The sequence below is a fragment of the Paroedura picta genome, chromosome 2 (genome assembly GCF_049243985.1).
Source record: "Paroedura picta isolate Pp20150507F chromosome 2, Ppicta_v3.0, whole genome shotgun sequence".
In the NCBI taxonomy this organism is placed as follows: Eukaryota; Metazoa; Chordata; class Lepidosauria; order Squamata; family Gekkonidae; genus Paroedura; species Paroedura picta.
In genome coordinates this window covers 2074333-2088596 of record NC_135370.1, presented here as the reverse complement: position 1 = coordinate 2088596, position 14264 = coordinate 2074333, and the positions used below count along the sequence as shown (strand labels likewise).

Sequence of the window (14264 nt, the reverse complement as noted above, 5' to 3'; positions counted from 1 at the left end):
GTGCATTGCAACTCTGCGCATATGCGTTAGTGCCACCTGGTGGCGGAAACGTGCATGTGCGGCAACTGCACATGCGCGTTTACGGGCAGCCGCTGCGCATGCATGGCGCCTGGGCCACCGGCTCTCCCCCAGCCCCGGTGGCGGTCCTTGACCAGAAGAAGGTTGGGGACCGCTGCTCCACGGTGTTGCTGTGAGGACCCTGGCCGCTGCGTTTTGGACCAGCTGTAGTTTCCGGGTCAAGGCTAAGGGCAGGCCTGCGTAGAGCGAGTTGCAGAAGTCCAGCCTGGAGGTGACCGTCACATGGATCACTGTGGCCAGGTGCTCTGGGGCCAGGTAGGGTGCAAGTAGCTTGGCTTGGTGGAGGTGGTAGAATGAGCTTGCAGATCAAGGTTTTGGTTCTGACGTTCAAGGCCATCGGAGGCCACGGTCCGGCATATCTGAGGGGCTGCTTAGCTTATTATGGGGGCCAAATCAGGCAGAACCCGCGGAGAACTCCCAGGCTGCCCCCCCCCCCCCGTGAGAGGCCGGGCGAGGCGGGTCTGGGAAGCCCCGGAAGGAGACGAGCCTCCCTCGCAGGGTTCCTGTGTGGATAAAAAAAGAGGAGAGGGAAGGATGTGCAGAAAGGCGAGGTTTACCTGTGTGGGCACCAGGGGGGGCTGGGTGCCAGCTCCAGGCGGGGGAACTCCCGGAGCTTCGGGGGGTGGAGCCGGGGAGCTCAATGGGGAGCAATGGCGGGGCAGCCCCGTCCAAGCAGCCCTTCCCCCCCGGGAAAGCAAGTTGTGCAGCGCTGGGCTTGCGGGGGGGATCCCACCTGGGAGGCTCCCTGGGGTCTGGGGGCGAGACTCACTCCCAGCGGCGCTTCCCTCCCGGGGGCGGGGGGGTCCCTCCTTGGGGGCCTGGGGGTGGGGGGGGCCCTTACCGGGCACAGGTAGAGGACGGCGCCCACGAGCAGGAGCAGGAAGGTGGCGGCGAAGAGGGCGAAGTCCAGCATGCTGCCTCCGGACGGACGGGGGGGGGGGAGGCGGGGGGGGTCCTTCCTGGGCCGGACCTCGCGGGGCGGGCGGGGCTTGCCGGGCGGGGCGATGGCGAAGCGGCGGCTGCTGCTGGTCTCCAACTCGACGCTGCACGGCGGGGGCTACCTGGAGCACTGCCAGCCCCACCTGCGCGCCTTCCTGGGGCCGTGAGTGCGAGTCCTGCCTCCGGGGCGGGGGGGGGGGCGGGGGGGGTCGCCGCTTTCTCTCCCGGGAAGAAGGTTTCGCTGGAGAGCGGCGCGGCCGGCCTGGGGCCGCCCAGATGTTCGCGGACTACAATTCCCAGCAGCCCCTGCCCACGGGCCCTGCGGGAAGGGCATGACGGGAATTGGAGTCCGCGGAGCCGCGCCCCCCTGGAGCCGCCGCGTGGCTGGGCTGGGCTGGGCTGGGGAGCTCCGCCCAGCCCTCCTCTCCGCCCCCCGGCCCAGGGCGGAGCACCACGTGGAATTCTGCAAGAATGTTAAAATCGGAATATAATATAAACTGTAACAATGCAGAATGATAACGGAAAACTCGATCCCAGGGCTCGGCAGGGCTGCGCGTGCGTGCAGATTGTGCATCCTAGCCAGGGCCGGGTGCCTGGTGGAAGAGCGCCCTTCTGCAGGCCCTGAGCACCTTGATTGCTCCGTCACAGGCCGGTCGCAGTTCTTTAGGGCCAGGGGCCACCAGCATAGTTAGATCTTAGCATTTGTAGATCTTCAGGTTCGTCTGGGCGCGTATTGGGCTGGAACCACAGTTCTGTGCTGGGCCTTTATTTCTGTGTTGCATTTTCTTCCTGCCCTTCTTCCAAAGATCCAGATCAGGGGTAGTCAAACTGCGGCCCTCCAGATGTCCATGGACTACAATTCCCATGAGCCCCTGCCAGCAAATGCTGGCAGGGGCTCCTGGGAGTTGTAGTCCATGGACATCTGGAGGGCCGCAGTTTGACTACCCCTGATCTAGATGTTCTACATGGCTCTGCTTTCCTTTGTCTCACCATCCTATAACAACCGCCTTGCAAGGTGGCCTGGCTGGGAGCAAGCAGGGGAGAGCTTCTTGGCTAGGTTTGCCAGCCTCCGGGTGGCCGCTGGCGATCTCCTGGGATTACGATTGATCCCCAAATAGATTCCAGAGGGCAACCATGTTGGTGTGAAGCAGAAGAACAAAGTTTGAGTCCAGGGACACCTTGAAAACCAACAAAGCACCACTGAGCTCCAGTCAAAAAAATCAGCACATTCAATAAAATAATCAGTTACAATAATGAAAGTAGAATAAAATACAATTTAAAGTTCCCATCCCCACCCCCTTTGCACCCTCCACCAGCTACCCCAGACTGGACACGACATCTATAAGTAGGGGGAGCCAAGGAGGAGGAGATGGGGGGAGTCCTTTAAAGCTTTGGACTGCCCTGGCCTCAGCCGTAGGTCTGAAGGAAGGTTTTATGGGCCTTGCAGAACTTAGACAGAGCCCAGATTGCAGCCGTTCCGCCAGGTTGGGGCCAGAGCTGCAAAGGCCCTGGCTCCAGTCGAGACCAGGCAATTCATTCTTGGGGCCAGGGATCACCAGCAAATTGATGTTTGCAGAGCGTAGTGCCCTTTGGGGGATGTACTGGGAGAGATGCCTCCAGATAGGCCCAGGCTGCAAAAGGGTCAATACCAGAACCGTAGCTGCTGAGAGATTGTTTGCAAGTGCCGTGACTGCGTTGTCTTTCTCAGGAACGTGAAGAGAATTTTGTTTGTTCCCTATGCCCTGAATGACCGAGAGGCTTATGCCAAGATGGCGAGAGACAAGTTTGAAAGTTTCGGTAAGCATTGCCACTGATTGGCCTAGGAGGTAAAGAAAAACAAACGGAGTTATTCACACTCTGCCTTTCTCCCGGATGCTCAAGGAGGATCCCAGCAACAGGGACGTGCATGCTGGAACTGGTTGGGTGATTGGGGAGTATTGACTGGTTTTAGGCCGCTGATCTTTGTTTTATTGTCCTTTTGTAAACCGCCACTGGCTGGCATGGTCCAGGAGCGGCCGTTAATAAATCGAAATGTGGCACTCCAGATATCCATGGACTACAATTGCCATGAGCTCTTGCCAGCATGCTAGCAGGGGCTCATGGTAATTGTAGTCCCTGGACAGCTGGAGAGCCACAGGTCAGGCACCCTCCTGTAGACCAGCCTTCAGTTCACAGCAGTGTCCAGCGTGGAGGGCCCAGGCAAACTGGGGTTTGTTTGCTCCTCACACAAACCAGGGCCTTTTCCACATCCTCAATTTCCTTGTGTGTTCCTGTGGCTTTGGGGGAGGGCTGTGTGTGTCTGCTCCACATGTGTTTTGCTCCATCCATTCAATACTACATCGCTTTATGTCCCGGATAAACACCTGTGCAGAAAAGCCCCGTGGTTCTAAACTGCACTTTAATCCTGATTTTGAGTCCCCCGGTCAGTGGGAAGAAACAGAAGGGCGATGCTCTGGCCAACCCATCTGGGACCAGGAGGGAACAGGTGATCTTGTCAGGGGCAACAAAATACCTTGTATTGCCTCTGAGGAGTCAGAAGTCAATTGGACTTAGTCTCAAGTGGGATCCAAGGCCCCAGAAACCAGGAAGCGTTCAGTCCCCTGCCCCCCACGGGGATGGGAAAAAGGGGTGCTCACCAGCACACGCATCCTGGAAAAGCAGGGGGGGGTCCGCCCGTTCTTGTTTCCGTTTCTTGTCAGCATCTCCTCTTTTCCTCCTAGGCTACGGACTTGACAGTATTCACGAATCTTCTGATCCTAGAGAAGCTGTAAGGAAAGCGGAAGCAATATTTATCGGTAAATAAGAGCCCCTTCGGGGGAGGGGGGGCTTTTTCTGAGCACCCCTCACTAAATCACGCCCTCCATAACAATAAAAGGAAACGGAAATCCAGGGTTGCTGGTTCCTGAGCGAAGTCTCAGATGGTTCCCCTTCACTGGCAAGAAAAACTGAGGCCGCCAGGCAGAAATCTTCATTCCGCTCTCACAACAGATTGGGGCACTGATTCTGGCAGGGAATCCCTGCTGCAGAGCATCAGGGGAACGGGGCTCCAGAGATGTCAGCGGCCATCGGGACTTCTGGGAAAGGCTGCTGGGGAGCTCTCGTGTAAACCCCAGGGCTCCCTGGACCCTTGGTTGGGAATCTTGGGACCTAAAGAGGTCCACCCTGGCTAGTATTTGGATGGGAGACCGTGATTGCGGCCTAGAGGCAGCCAACAGCAAACCACCTTTGAACTCACTGTAAGTTGGCGGTAGTTTGACGGTGTTTTCTACCACCCTGACCACCCGAGAATGTGCTCTGCTCTTGAGCCGCAGCCATCTGGACAGGGACGGCAGCTCTTGCTGGGACTGGCTCTCCAGGGCCTGCGTTGACACAACTGGCCAGCTTCCGAGCCAACCAGACTTCTTTTTCCTGCAGGTGGTGGCAACACCTTTCGCCTTTTGAAAGATCTTTATGACAACGATCTAATACAGCCAATCAGGAAAAGAATCCTTGAGGTAGGACAACAACCCTACGGTATGCAGTAGGAAAGACATCAAGAGGATGTCCCGGAAGCATAGTTGTGTTGTAGTCAAACTTTACAATGCTGTTGGTACTTCCAGGCATTTGGGGTCTGTGCTGTGATTGGGCTGCTCCTGGAGGTCTCTTATCCAGTGCCTTGACTGCCACATGAAGGGGGAGGTCTTGGCAGACCTGAGCAATCAATCTCCTGTGATTGCTACATGGTGGGAGATTTGTCTCCACAGGGCTAATGCAAGCAAGAGGTCCCGACAGTAGAAACTTAGGACCAGTTGCTTGTTTTGTGCAGCTGTTAGGTGGCGCTTATGCCCTACAACGCTTTCAGGTTCAGTAGAACCCATGAAGGACCAACTTGGGGACTCCCAAGTTGATTCTGATAGAACCATATAAGAACATAAGAAGAGCCCTGCTGGATCAGATTGATGGTCCATCTTGTCCAGCACCCTGTCCCACAAAGCAGCCAACCTTTTTCTCTGCAAGGCATGTTCTGGACTGGAGTCAGTGTTTCCCCTGAGCTGGGAGCCCAAAGGCAGCTCTGTAGGGCCTGGGAGGATTCTCGAAGGGAGAATTCGGAAGGGACAGTTAGTCCGAGGGGGAGCGGAAGAGGTCGGAGGGAGCGGGACAGCCTGAGAGAGACTTGGTATCAGAGGGGGGTCTGAGGCAGAGCTTTGGTGGAAGAGAGGATATAGGAGATCCTTGGGGATCTCCAGAGGCCGCCTCAGAAAGACAGGGGATCCGCGGCAGCCTCAGTGCTCACAGGCAATGCAGGCTACTTGTGGGCGTAAGGAAAGCCTCTGACAGTACGGAGAGTTGAAGCTGAACACTCATGTATGGCGCATCCAGTGTGAATGTGTCTATTATAACAGCCTGTAAACGATCTATGAACGTCAAGGGGCAGGATCCTGTTGTCCCGTGTTCTTGCCATGATGCTTTATTCTTTTATTAGAAGTAAAGCCTGTTGTAGCTGATACAAAGGGTGCTAGCATGGCGGGAGGGGGGAAAACAGCAAAGAGAGAGGTAGAAAGAGAGAGAGGGGACAGAAAAAGAGAGAGAGATAAGAAAAAAGAGGGAAAAGAGTGCTAGGAAGGAAGGAAGGAAGGAAGGAAGGAAGGAAGGAAGGAAGGAAGGAAGGAAGGAAGGAAGGAAGGAAGGAAAGGAGGGAAAAAAGACAGAGGAGTACAGAGAAAGAGAGAATGAAACGGATAGAAATTAAGAGAGGGAGAGAAGCAAACGAAGAGCTGACCGAGCACTGACAACAAGCAGAGACCTTTGTGAGGTCTGGAGGCTTTTGCATGCTGAGTGTTCTTTTAATCCATGTTTCCATAAGCTTGAGAAGTCTTTCTCTAAGAAAAGAAAGCAAGCTAAGGTGAAGTGTGTTGTGTATTGCAGGACGGGATCCCATACGTGGGATCCAGCGCAGGAACCAACGTGGCCACGATCAGCATCAACACGACCAACGACATGCCCATTGTGTACCCCCCTTCCTTGACGGCCCTCGGTCTGGTTCCTTTCAACATCAACCCGCATTACTTGGACCCAGATGTCAACAGCACCCACATGGGGGTAATGTCTTTTCAGCCCACCTTTAGCCTCAGTCTTGTGCCATTTCTGTGGAGGCCCAACGCCCTTCTCAAAGCTTGTCAGGCCTAAAGGAAGCCTACTCTTGGGATGGTCGTTTGTTCCCTTTGGGCCTACTTAGGATGCTTACCTGTTGTTTGGCCTGCTATTGGAAGAGGGATGTGCACACTTAGGAACTCGAGCGCTGTGCAGACCCACCTGGGTTGAGTCAGGGCCTCAGGCAGAATCCATCCTCTGACTGCAGAAGGTCTCGGGTTCGATTCCAGGATCTCCCCTTCAGCATGAGGCCTTGCACACCCAGGAACCTGATCTAAGCACTAACCACGAGCACAGTGTTGGAACAATGTAGGAGCAAAACCAAAACACAACACAAGGCTCCATGAAATGGATGAAATACACATAAGCTTCACAAATTAAGTGCCAGCAATTTTACGCTCTGAGCAAACTAACATCCAGTGTGGTATAGGGGTTAAAGACAGGCAGCCTTTAATCTGCAGAATCCCCACACCTCCTCTTCCATATGCAGCTAGCTGGGTGACCTTGGGACAGTCACGGTTCTCTCAGCCCCACCTACCTCACAGGGTGTCTCTTTGTAAGCCACTTTAAGACTCCTTTGGGTAGAGAAAAGCGGAATTAAAAAAACAACAACAGCTCTTCTTCTCTCATGTGGACATCCCAAGCAGCCTTGAGTAGACTGTGAAATAGAAATTCATCCAAGCAGATGCTGATCAGCTCCCAGGTTTGTTACTCCTGTTTCTCAAGAGGTTTCTTCATGCGGCAGCAGACAGAGCTTGATCTGTTACAAGAAATCTGCCAAAACAGTTTATGACCAACAACGCATCTGATTGGCCAGTGGTGATTTGTTTGGCTGTGCAAATTAAAAAAAAAACATTGCTTTGATATTAGCTGCTCACACAGCACAAGGATCTTCACATGTTTGACTGAAGGTGAATGTGGCAGCCATTTTGTAGTTGGCTCCACCTCCTTTGTCAGCCATTTTGTCTCTGAATTCTGTCTCAGAATTCCAAAGGCGACCATAGGCTTTAAAATGTTGGGGGAAGCCTGCTCTCGTCTTTTCTCACAGGAAAAGTGTTCCAACCCCTTAATCGCCTTCCTGTGAGGAAGGGATTAAGATGTTCTAAAAAGTAGGTTTATGAACAGCTTGTGTATCTGCTGCTGGCCTTCACACATCTCTGCATGATGTGCAGGATTTATTAAAGCCGCAGCTAAGTATAATCCCGTGTTTCCTTCATACGGTGATTTGTAGACTAAAGTTTTGCTCCCAGTGAAGGCATGTCGCTTCTCTTTTGGGAACCTTGATTCTTTCATTCAGAAAGATCTTCCTTACACACACACACACACACACAGAGTGTCCTTGAAGGACCGCCTCTCTACCTACGTCCCTCAAAGAGCTTTACGCTCTGCCACCTCCAAGCGGCTAGTGATCCCCTGACCCCAGGGAAGCTCGCTTGACCTCAACCAGGGCCGGAGCCTTCTCTGTCCTGGCCCCCACCTGGTGAATCCATACACCTGAACTGACCAGCCACGGGTCTGTTAAACTGTTATTCTGCTAATGTTATTCTCTCTGTTTATTGTTAGTATTATTACTGTTATTATCCATTTGACATAACTACTGAATTTGTTGTATGGTGTTTCATGTGAACCTCCCTTAGAATCAGGGGAGGGAGGAATATAAATGTAATAATTAATCAATTGAAACCATCATTGCAGGAAACCCGAGAGAAAAGGATTCTTCAGTATCACGAAGAACCAAACACCCCTCCGGTACTGGTGAGTTTTCTAAATCCAAGCATCTGTGGGATTTTAGGTTCTTTTTGCTTACTATTTTGATTGGGCTCCACTTGGCCTGTGCCAGAAAGTGTCCTGCCCAGTCACAGCCTGAGCCCTGCTGGTAGCTTGACTCCGGAATGGGTGGGTGGGTGGGTGGCAAGGTGGCTCTTCACATCAGCAGACAGAACATATCTGTCACTTCCCCACCCACTTCTCAGTGAAACAGGCCAGGCATGTCCACAAAAGCAGCCCATTGATAAAGTGTTATAAAGCTCATGAGACTTCTCGTTGAAACTGGTTTGTTAGGAACCTACTTTCCCAGCCGTCCCACCCCCAGGGACGTCTGAAAACATAGAACAGCCAGGCTCACTCTTTGCTTGAGGGAACCAGTGGCCCAGACATTACCCTCAGGTGCCACGGTCAGCACCCAAGGTGGAGCTACAGACAACACTTCATCTCCTGGCTCCGGACTGTCAACACAACCTTAGCAATTATTAGCCTATATAACAGATCAAAGGCACAGCGCAAAGTGAAACAAGCCAGAGGTGCAAAACCATACCTCTGCCCCCAGCTAAAGCAACAAAGCAACAAAGCAACCACACACACACACACAACTGAAGCCGTGATGGTTGGGATGCTGGTGTATGAACAGATCATAGAATCACAGAATCCTAGAGTGGGAAGGGGCCATACAGGCCATCTAGTCCACCCCCCTGCTCAAGGCAGGATCAGCCCTAAGCATCCTAAAGCAAAAAAGATCCTGCCAATTTGGAACCAAGGAAACTCTGTAAACAGACGATAGTGGCTTGGTCAACTGTAAAAATATTTATTTACTCCATTTATACCCCAGCTTTCTTCCCAAGGCGGCTCACCTAACGCTCCCTTCCCCCTCTCCATCCTCATAAGAAACCTGTGAGGGAACTTGGGCTGACCGTCTGCGGCTGGGCCAGGGTCACTCAGCGAGCTTCCATGGCCAAGTGGAGATTTGAACCTGGGTCCCCCTAGAGGGACCCTCTGACCACTTCACCACTGAATTTGTCGAGGGACGCACGTCCTGCCCTCTGATTTCTCCTCACCACCACAGCGAGTTTTGTGACAGACGATTTGAACTGCACCTTCCCGAAACTTACCTGATACTGTGAAGTGTGACACCAGACTGGCTGTCTTGAAGTCTCCACTAGAGACAATGAATTCCCCCTCCCCAAATTCAAAAACGATAGACGATGCGCTGAGAGAAACCAGGCGCTCCCATTTGACAAGTTCAGAACGCAGGTTTGGCCAGGCCCTGGCAGGATTTGGCCTTTGCCGGGAAAGTGCCGCGGTGTTTTCCTCGGGGTGCTCCCACCTCGGTTCATCTTCAAGCTGCAGTCATTGGGCTGTGGCCTGGTGGAAACCTGGTCATGAGGATGAACCTTGGTGGTGGCAGCGCTGATACATTGGAGCTGACTTAACATCCTGTTCTTCTTCCCCCAACCAAGGGCTTGCGGGAAGGGTCTCTGCTGCTGGTGGAAGGGAACAAGGCTACCCTGCAAGGAAAAACTGGGGCTCGGCTGTTTGTCAGGTAAACCACAAGAGATGTGTTCCTTTGACCAGTTGACGGGGAAATAGTGAAATTTTGCTTACTAAAACACCGGTTTTAGGGCTTACGCAGCAGGGGAGAGGAGGTGCAAGTCTTAGTGTATTCTCCATTTGTTGTCCCCTACTACTACTACCTTTTTCCATTTGCAAAGTTCAACATGCTCATTCTCTCTTTGTTTAGAGGGAATTCCCCGGTGGAACATAAACCAGGAATGGATTTCAGCTTCCTGCTGGCTGAGGGTCCCAAGAAGTGTTAAAACATCTGTCATGTCCAAACCAGGCTGCCTGCTGAATGGATATCAAAATGCCCCCCCCCCCCCATTTTTGCCCTCCCCACTGCGGTTGTCCCTGGTTCTTAAACTCTTGGGCCTGGCTTCTGGGTGGTGTTTGGGCTTCCCCAAGCTGAGCTTCAGAATCTCTCTTGCTGATAACGCTTAGGAGATGCATACCCACCAGCCTGACTTTCAAGAGTATACACAGTGTTTTCCCTTCACCCCTCCCTGAGCCAACACTATCCACAGAGGAGGGATTTCTAACTCAGTGGTTGTAATGTCCGTCTAGCACCTTGCTTTTGAGTGCTGCCTGAGTGGAAGATTGCAGTAATGGTGGGGTAGAGCAACCAGAACAGGGTCCCCAGATCACCTCTAAAAGTCTGGCTGGGAAAGTCTTGCACTTTTGCTTAAGCAAAAACGTTGAAAACAAGAAATGAAAAGTTCTGCAGAACTAAGCAGACCCAATGATTTCATGTGGACATGGCAGGTCTCCTGCAAGCTGCCCTTCTGCAGAAGAGACACGTAGCTCATCAGGCGAGAGCGGGGCTTCCGAATTTCTGAGTCCCCACTCCAGAGTGGATCAGGAAGTGGGTGAATGTGGGTCCCAGGGGTTTGCCATTTGATTTGTGCGTCCACTTCCTGTTCTTGCAACTACCTTGTAACTCTGCCCTTTTGAACCACCGGCTCAAAGAACGGCTGGGTGTGCGTGGGGGGGGGGGGGAGAGGCTGCACGTGCTATGACTTGGTAGTGCCACTTGCAGTATTCCCCTTCTACAGTGTAGGTTCTGTTGAAGTAGACTCTGATAGCTCCCCACCTAGTGGAAAAGGCCTGCTGGGGGTTTGGCTGTGTCATTTAGAGCAAGGTCTTGCCCATGGAGGAGGTACATTGAGCTGTCCTTCAGGTGACAGAAAGAAGGGCCTCCAGGCCTTGCAAGAGAGCCCACCTGGGCAAGGGGAAGAGCGGAGGGCAGGGTCAGGATCTTTGTTGGCATCAGCTCCTGCCATGTTCATTACTGTTTGCATGCTTATGTTCTCTGCAGGGCGGTTGGAGTGCCCATTTGCTGAGCTGGGGAATTTTTGGATGGGGTTGTTTATGGTTTCACTTTGCTCTCTCTGTAGGCCAGCCTTTCTCAACTCTCTTACCATTGAGAAACCCCTGAAATTAGGGTTTGAGGAACCCCAGAAGTGGCACAATCATGCAGAGCATGGGGGGTTGACAGGACCATATATATACATCACCTGATAAATTTGGGAAACCCTTCCAGGGATTCATGAAACCCTGGGGTGGGCTGTGGGTTAATTTTCTGTTGACAGATAAGGATCGGGAGGAGCTTCAGGGCTACCTGCGACACTGTCCTTGGAGCCGTGGGGTCTGGCGGTTGGTGTGACCGGGAAACTGGGGAGGTGGCCTTCCCAAGTGGGGGGGGGGTACGGCGTGACATGGTGGGGCTCAGGGGGAATAGATTGATCTGTAGGGATACTGCAAATGAGTCTCGAGAAGAAGTATCCTCAGCTTTATTTTCTCCAATAAATCACTTTTGCTAAACACGACTAGCCTGTTTATTTGAGAAGCTGAGTGGGAGAGTGACAGGTGGCAGCCCCCCCCCCCCAAATGGCTTGCCCTACTCCAATTCTTTCCTTTCGAAGCCCTGCAGTGGACAGCTGGGTGGGGCCTGTTCTGTGGAGCTCTTGCAGGCATCGGCTTGCTTGTTGCACAGGGAGCCAGTTCCCAAAGGGCTGCTTGGAGCCCCCAAACTCCTGTTGGTTCAAGCCTGAGGACTGGAGCGTCAGCCGGGACAAGATCCAACATCATGAAAGTCTCCAAGACACAAGAGACCGAGAATATTTGTCGCTTGAGGATACATTTTTTGAGATACTGCTCTGTTGGGCCGCAGAAGCGAAGAGAGGAAAAACTACTGAATTCCGGAGAGCACGTTGAAGAAGACGACTGGATGAAATGTCTCCTCCAGACGGCAGCGAAGGACCTGGGGAAATGGCACCCCTCCCCTCGGCCCACAGAGGTCTGTGGGAAATGCTGTGCCATAGAAGAAGAAGAAGAAGAAGAAGAAGAAGAAGAAGAAGAAGAAGAAGAGGAAGAGGAAGAGGAAGAAGAAGAAGAAGAAGAAGAAGAAGAATTGGTTCTTATATGCCGCTTTTCCCTACCCGAAGGAGGCTCAAAGCGGCTTACAGTCGCCTTCCCTTCCCTCCCCACAACAGACACCCTGTGGGGTGGGTGAGGCTGAGAGAGCCCTGATATCACTGCTGGGTCAGAACAGTTTTATCAGTGCCGTGGCGAGCCCAAGGTCACCCAGCTGGTTGCATGTGGGGGAGCGCAGAATCGAACCCGGCATGCCAGATTAGAAGTCCGCACTCCTCACCACTACACCAAATAGGCCACAGTGGGGAGGGTGCCCTTGAAGACCTCGGCCTGTTGAAGCCAGAAAGTTCTCTCTGTGTGGGGAGGGTGCCCTTGGAGGCCTCAGCCTGTTGAAGCCAGAAAGTTCTCTCTGTGAGGTCAGCCTGGGTATGTGCAGTTCAACGTGTCTAGATGGAAGGAAGAGGAAGCTAGGGTTGCACTTACATGTAACTGTTGTTCATCGAGTGGTGTTCTGTGCAGTCCCACGTGGGTTCTGCAAAGATCACAGGCCTGCTACAGAGAAATAACTAGCCAGCTCAAAGCAAAATAAAGTCTCCCAAGAGTGTTCACCCCTCCCCTCAGAGGGTGACTTTCCCACCCAAAGTAACATGATGTGGGAGGAGCTAGCAATCTCCCCTCAGTCCTTTCCCCTTGCCGCTGAAATCAATCAATACAAGCAGCCCAACAGGGATGGATGGAGGGAGGGTTGTGTGACTGCACAGAAGACCACTCAATGAACAACAGTTACAGTTAAGTGCAACCCTGTTTTCATCTTCGTGGGTTCTGTGCAGTCCCACATGGGAGATTAGCAAGATCACTCACCGTGGAGATGGGGTGGGCTATGAGCACAGTATTGATTGGAGTACTGCTTGCCCAACTGCCGCATCTCTCATAGCGTCAACATCCAGGGAATAATGTCTTATAAATGTCCCTGGCGCCGACCAGGTGGCTGCCCTGCAGACACCAGCCATCGGGAGTCCCACAGGGAACGCTGCTGATGCTGCCTGAGCTCTGACCGGTGACCTTCAAAGGACAATCCAGCTTCGACAACCTGTAAGCATAGCAGATAGCCTGAACAATCCACCGAGATATCGTCTGAGAAGACACCTTGTTCCCCTTATTAGTGTCTCTAAAGCACACAAAAAGTGATTTATCCCTCCTGAACTGTTGTGTCCTGTCCAAATAAAAAAGAAGAGACCTCCTCACATCTAAGGTGTGCATTTGTTTTTCGAACAGCGAAGTTGGGTTGGGGAAGAAAACCGGGAGTACCAGTGATTGCCCCAAGTGAAATTTGGAAACCACCTTTGGTAAAAAGGCCACACTGGGGTGCAAAATAACCTTGTCCCGAAATATCTGCCAAAAAGGAGGCTCCATGGATAAGACCTGCCAGCTCTCCCACCCAACGTGCAGACTTAATTGCAGTCAGAAAGGCTACTTTGTATGATAAAAACGACAAATCCGTTGTTGCCAAAGGTTCAAAGGGTTTAGGGGTGAGGGCAGACAGAACAAGGGATAAAGTCCATTGGGGGATAACAGGAGAAACTGTGGGAAACAAGTTCTTCAAACCCTTCATAAACAAGCGTAACTTAGGATGGGAAAAAATTGGTTTGCCATCTACGAAAATGTGTGAAGCCGATATAGTGGCCAGGTGGACCTTAATAGACGACTTCGACAGCCCAGATTGCTTCAATAAGGTCAGGTAAGTCAGGATATCAGCCACTGCACAGGAACGGGAGTCACGACCTGAAGAGGAGGCCCATTCCTCAAACCTCCTCTATTGGATGCATAAGATGGCCTTCTCGCGGACTCTAAGATGTGATTCACTGATAGGGCACCCTGTGGCCTATGAGCCAAGCTGTTAAATGTAGGGGGCGTGGGTTGGGGTGGAGAAGCGTTGCCCAATGCAACAGGTCCTCCTGAAGAGGCAGGTGAACAAATTGACCCTCGGCTAGTTGGTAAAGCGTCAGAAACCAGGTTTTCTGGGTCCAAAAGGGTGTCACCAGAACGCAATGCGTGTTCTCTGACAAAATCTTGGCCTCTACGCGCCCTACTAACCTGAAAGGAGGGAATGCATAGCAAAGGGCTTTTTCCCAGTGCCGTAGGAAAGCATCTCCCAGAGACCCAGGATCCGCTCCCCCCCACGGAACAAAATTGATGACATTTTGCATTTGCTGTTGTTGCAAATAAATCTGCTGCTGGTTTCCCCCACTGTTGAAAAATTGGGGTAAGGGATCGAGATATTAAGGACCACTCTTGCAGCTTGTTGACATCTCTGCTCAGGGCGTCTGCCCAGACGTTCTGTTTCCTTGCAATGTGTACTGCTGTTATGTGAATACCGTTGGCAATTGCCATGTTCCAAACTTTTATAGCTTCTG

At 52.4% G+C, this 14264-nt stretch overlaps 2 protein-coding genes across 2 annotated transcripts in view; one reads left to right on the top strand and one right to left on the bottom strand.

The window, feature by feature from the left end:
- The window catches only part of CYP20A1 (cytochrome P450 family 20 subfamily A member 1), a 33036-nt gene extending 32006 nt beyond the window's left edge, over positions 1-1030 (bottom strand). The window contains exon 1 of the mRNA XM_077319209.1: positions 920-1030. Within this exon, the coding sequence (XP_077175324.1) occupies positions 920-991 (72 nt within the window). The 5' untranslated portion in view covers positions 992-1030. The remainder of the gene's footprint in view (positions 1-919) is intronic.
- A 19-nt stretch (positions 1031-1049) lies between these two features.
- LOC143828999 (alpha-aspartyl dipeptidase-like) lies at positions 1050-11153 on the top strand. Its single transcript, XM_077319211.1, has 8 exons — positions 1050-1180; positions 2726-2814; positions 3738-3812; positions 4432-4511; positions 5923-6096; positions 7843-7902; positions 9381-9463; positions 9662-11153. The coding sequence occupies exons 1-8, from the start codon at positions 1083-1085 to the stop codon at positions 9735-9737; spliced, it is 735 nt and encodes a 244-aa protein (XP_077175326.1). The 5' UTR covers positions 1050-1082; the 3' UTR covers positions 9738-11153.
- The last annotated feature ends 3111 nt before the right edge of the window (positions 11154-14264 follow it).